The 5,837-nt window shown below is 40.5% G+C and overlaps 1 protein-coding gene across 1 annotated transcript; it reads right to left on the reverse strand.

Annotated features, from left to right (window-relative positions):
• On the reverse strand, positions 1-5,636 carry map2k2b (mitogen-activated protein kinase kinase 2b). Its single transcript, XM_037459088.2, has 11 exons — positions 4,669-5,636; positions 4,359-4,569; positions 4,049-4,195; positions 2,856-2,933; positions 2,557-2,608; positions 2,202-2,326; positions 1,801-2,014; positions 1,547-1,599; positions 1,364-1,425; positions 1,197-1,242; positions 1-1,020 (listed from the first exon to the last, which is right to left on the reverse strand). The coding sequence occupies exons 1-11, from the start codon at positions 4,755-4,757 to the stop codon at positions 910-912; spliced, it is 1,188 nt and encodes a 395-aa protein (XP_037314985.2). The 5' UTR covers positions 4,758-5,636; the 3' UTR covers positions 1-909.
• Positions 5,637-5,837: the final 201 nt, after the last annotated feature.

Raw genomic sequence — 5,837 nt, forward strand, 5'->3', positions numbered from 1 at the left:
TAATTTTACAATACATGGCCATTTATTGACAAGTCAATGACAATACCATTCAAACATCTATATTGTTACTTAGAGGAGGAAGTAGACAAATAGAAAAAAAACAAAAAGGGAAAAACGCCCAGATTCTGCTGCGACACAGGATGCAGTTCAATGGCAAATCCATGTCCTGTTGTTTACATCTTCGCAAATACAATGCAACAATAATTTGCTCCCACTGAAACTGATCAGAGTCCCAATGCCGCTTTCTCACATGATGAAAGCAGTCCTGTTACAGCAGGTACTGTCCAGGGATGAATCTCTGTAATCTTTTTTAAAAGGCAGCCTCTACCCCACTGCAGCTAATGTGAAGCTAATGGTAACACATGTTAACAACCCCAACCTACAAAGGATGCAGAGGCTCCATTTACGGTTGCAACTTTTTACATTTTTTGGCTTTGAGCAAGGGTCATGTTAAAATATATTAAACAGTGTGCTTCACTCCTAGTTATCTCCACATTTTAAGAAATCAGTCACATCTCCAATTGGATAAAACATCCGAGACTCAATCATCTCTCTAAAACACAAGACACACCTGGGTGCATAACCCAAAATTTGATCATAAAATAAACGCATTCTCACATTTCTAAATATGTCTGCATAAAATATATTAAAAATATTCATGCATGCATCTGTGTGTACGGATGCATAAACGTGATTGTAATACCTGGGCGGTACACACTCGTGCTGTACATACAGTGTCTTTCCTGGAGTACTCAGTGGAGTTATTACGACAGATGGAGACTCCTTGAGAACTTGAGAACATAGCAAACAGGATGTGTATGTGGTTGTGAGGTGCCCGGCAGCGGCTTCTCCATGTTCTTACATCTACATACTGTGTGCATGAATGAGTGTGTGTGTGCGTGTGTGTGATTAGTCTGCAGTGCGCGCTGGACTTTTGGGTTGGTTTAGTCCCATGGTTTTACAAAGCCAACCAGCAAAGTCCACCTCCTCCACCTCAGACCGCTTGATAAACATATGGTTCTGCAACAAAACATAAAATCAATACAAATAGCACATTGGATATTAAAAACACAATGTCCTAACGGTAGCTCTCAATTTAAGGGTTGTGAGAATAATAGTTGTGATCTCAAATTTTTCAAAGAAAATTTGGGAGCATGAATTCAAACTGAAGCCGTGGTCCACCTGAGGACACTCACCGTCAACATTTTCAAGTCGGCCCTGTCAGCTGGATTTTTGATGAGACTAAAAATGACAGACAAAAGCGGACTCTTTCAAAGAGAACATTTCATTCATGGATGAAAAAAAAGATTATGTTTGTTAAAAGGACAAATTAACTATTTTCAGGGTTAAAATGTTGTCTTACCACTTCGTCACAAAGTCCTGGAAATCAGAGGTGAAAACACCATGTGGTAGTTTGGGAGGAGGCTGAAACGCAGCAGAAAGTTGAATGAACATGTTAACTGATTTTATAAGGATGACACTAAATACTTTATGGAACCAGGGAAGAGTTTTTAAATGTTCTTTGCAAAACGTCTGAGATTCTTACCTCATTTACTATGTAGTCCAGTAGTTCAAAGATGGCCATGGCAGGTCCGTGAGCTGGAAAAACACACACACACACGCACACACACAATATGATGTCAGTGTCACAAATCAATAGCTGAAGGCATTTAGCAATGAGGGACTGACCAGGTTGGCATCCCTTTGTGCTTACTACTGAGGTTGCATTATTTCTCATGCTGCCGCTCAAAGCTGCATCCGTTTAAATAGCTATTTTACACAGTTGTGAGCGTTGCTCACCGCTGACAGGTCTCCCCGATGGTCGCGGTCTGGGTGAAGTGCTCTGAGTCTCTCCTTCCCTACCACTCAAGATGGAACGTCCAAATATTGCCTCCAGTTCTTTGGCATCTGGAGGAGGGATGGGGTAGCGTCCGATTGACATCTCCACAAGGGAGAGCCCCATACTCCACACATCTGATTGCACAGAATAGTGGGTTCCCTGCAATCTCTCAGGCTATACAGCAAACACATCAAAAATTAACAATTACATTTATTAAAAAGATATAAGGTACAGTTGCGTACTGCATGAGCCTTAAATTACTTGAAGTTGAATGGATAAGATATTGTTTATTTCTAATCCAGTAAAGTGAAGCATCTAAACTGTGTTGATCTTTTCAAGGCAAACAAACAAACAAACATACCGACATGTAGGATCTTGTGCCAACGAAGGAATTGGCCAGAGAGTCTATGAGCTGCCCGCTTACACCGAAGTCACACAACTTGATCTCCCCCCGTGAATTCACTAGTATATTTGAAGGCTTAACATCTGGGGGTGAAAAAAGGTACAAAAAAATATTACCGGACTGGCAATCTACAACAGAATGTGGTTAAAAACATCTTCAATTCCAAGAATTGTTGAGACTGAAACCCTAAAATGAACATTCAGATTTGAGTTATTTTTGGCATTATGTTATATTAATGTTAATTCACGCTTTAACTGACTACAATGCACTATGAAGTGAGTAACAGTAATCAACCATTTGAAAAAATGACTACCTCTATGCATGATTTGATGTTTTTCTCTTAGGTACACAAGTCCTCTCAAAACCTGTTTGGAAGGGGAGAGAAATTACACACGTCAATAATCATATGAAACCGTAATGTGAAAATAAGTCAGAAACAACCAAAGACCCATCCAGGCCCAGAACGTGTGTGTGTGTGTTTTTATTCTTTATGTTAAGGTCTTCATTTCTTTTGAGCCTAATACAGTTGGATGAAAGAGCGAGTGATAATATTATGGAAGATCTTGTAATACCACATAACAATACAAATGTAGAAGATAAACATTAACTTACAGCGATGCTAACTTTGCCCAGAATCTCTTCAGGGATCCTTTTTGCTTTTTTCAGCACCTGGTCCAGAGATCCACCATCCTGCAGAGTTAAGGGAGATACTGAACAATACTGCTTCCCACGTCTGATCCGTCTCCACCACCACTGCCACCCTTGTAGCAGCGCACCCAACCCCATCGGTTTTCCCCTACACGAGGTGAGGCCATAGGAATGAGAGATCAGGGGTGGCGCGTCACTCCTTTGGGCTGTGCCTGTCCAGGCAAGCCCGGCCATCAGACGCTCTCCATGTGGGCCTGGCTCTAGATGCGGGTCCTGGACTTCCTCCGAGACGGGGATCTCCTTCCTCTTCCGCTATCTCATAGGATCTTTGCGAACCATTCTTAGTCCGGTCCCTCGCCTGACACCACTTTGTCAAGGGTAACCCTACCAGGAGCACCAGCCCCCAGATTCAAAGAGACACACAAGCCTCTCCATCACAATAAGGCGATGGCTCCCCAGAGAGGGAGGCATAGGTTGTGATTCAAATCGATAGAAAAAGCTTATCTTGTCTAAAATGGTATTTCAAAGAAAACGAAAATGTCCTCCCCATTATTCTTATGTTCTGTGAGCACATTTACAGAGTGAGCACTGGTCTTCTGCATAACATATACAGGTGAAACTCTAAAAATTAGAATATCGTGCAAAAGCTCATTACTTTCAGTAATTCAAATTGAAAGGTGAAACTAATATATTAGTACATATTATATAGCTATAATCATCAAAATTATATCAAATAAAGGCTTGAAATCTCTCACTTTGCATGTAATGAGTCTATATAATATATTAGTTTCACCTTTTAAGTTGAATTACAGAAAGTAATGAGCTTTTGCACGATATTCTAATTTTTAGAGTTTCACCTGTACAAGTCTGGTTGATCAAGGAGAATTTGAGATTTGCATTTGAACTGTTTATCAATTGATAATATTTATTTTAACATACAACAAGAACTGACACATATAGAAAGGCCATTGAGGATTCAATACACCAGTGTCACATTCCTTGAAATAGGCCAAAAAAACCTCTATGATCAGTAAAAGGTTGAGATGTCATATAATAACAAATTTGTAAATGGGAAAAAGACATTAACATTCCTTTGGGGAAGAGTTGATGAATACAAATACCTTAATTTCTACCAAAAGACATTTCAATTTTCTCACCATGTGCTCCATGCAGATGCTGATCTCTCCATCGCTGTAAAATGCCCCATAGAATCCCACAATGTAGGGAGAGTTGCACTCATGCAGCACCTGAAGCTCTCTGATGATTTGGTTTCTGAATGCAGGTTTAATTTCAAGATGAATAAGCTGAACAGAAAAGAGAATGTTTATCTTGAATGAGTTTTACTGTATGATCAGTTTGTATGGGATCAATGTTTTATTACCAGTTTTGGCATGACTTTTAAATTTTTTTACAGCAGCAGCCAGTTTCATATTCACGTTCATATTATTAGTATAATTAGTAGCTTACCTTTCTGGCCATGATTATTCCAGAAGACTTATGGCATTCCTTATTGACAACTCCTCCGTTGCCTGCACCCAGCTCACAGACACGATCAAAGTCGTCATCTCTCAACTCACCCACCTGTGCCTTTTGGGTAAGGAAAGCTTCTAACCTTTTCTTCTGTTGTTCATCCATGTCCAACTCTTCCAAAATGAGTTTAAGTGCTTCTAAATTGGCCCTGGGAAAAAAACAACAAGAAACATAATTAAAGCGTGTCTTCTGTAGAAACGATATTTAGTTTGTACAGTATATTAGTGTGGTGAGTAGAATGACTTACTCAGACGTAGTATCAGTATTGGGGAAGGTGGATGAACCATTCCCAGCTGGAGCAATGTTTAAGGGCACTGGTCTCTTCTTAGGAGCCATGTTCACTTATGGATTAACTATGAAGTGGGCTGATTTTAGTGTTTGTTTTTTGTTATTCTTTTTTAACAACTAATAATTTAACAATCTTAACCCTGCTGGAAATGACGGTGGTCGGAGGTATCATCTACCGGAATACCTGTCCTGTAAGTGAACTGTCAGTGATCAGGTGGGGCAGTTAACAATAGTAAATGTAACCTAATTTAAGTATTGGGTTCAACGTTTAAAGCTCGGCCTCAGACTTAGGTTATGCGTCTCCGATTCGAAAAACTATTGAGCAACACTGTAAATTACCAAAAAATAGGCACTACGACGCCGTCGGCTACCCTCGTAGCTGGATTACATGGACGCTAGCTAGCAAGCTAACACTAAATGATTTGTTTTGAATGATGAGGCTTAACAGAAACGTTACTTAGACCGTTAAGCACGATGACTAACATTATGGCCACTGTCCTGAAGTCAAATATGTGAATTTTAAAAGATTATATGCTGAACAATCAACAACATGGCGTCAAACTAAAATATTTCAAAATCATCAGCAGTGGCTCTTAAAATTAGCCAACTAGCTTCATCTGCTAACGTTAGCTAGTTAGCTAGCTGTTGCATGACAGTACCACAGGTGACGCTAGCTGAACAGACGCTGTGACAGCGTCGTGTCCCCAATCAGGTGTTCCCGTTAGCAACACCCGACCAATGGAGCAGGAGTATCCGTCTATTACTTTGCCCCTTTATTTCCTCTAGCAGGTAAGTTTTATGGTCGCTAAAGACACCGGTCCGAGTAGCAGAGACGGGGATCCAGGCCCAGTACTTGACACTGCCTCTCTGATTGGATTACCGTTAGCACACACTATTTGTTTTAACCCTAGACTATCTCACGCATCCTACCACATTTTAACCAATCAAACAAACGATAGCAACGCGTAGCAGCCAATCAGAGGCAGTAGTAGGGCGGGACCTCGTAGCTTGTTGCAAATATAGGAGAAGTTTGCCTTGCCATGCTTCCTGCCCTTTGGAAATGTCCCTAGGTGTGTAGGCCACAACTGTGCTAAATTAGGTTTAGTCAAACATCATGATCTTGCAGAA

The sequence above is a fragment of the Pungitius pungitius genome, chromosome 15 (genome assembly GCF_949316345.1).
Source record: "Pungitius pungitius chromosome 15, fPunPun2.1, whole genome shotgun sequence".
Classification (NCBI taxonomy): Eukaryota; Metazoa; Chordata; class Actinopteri; order Perciformes; family Gasterosteidae; genus Pungitius; species Pungitius pungitius.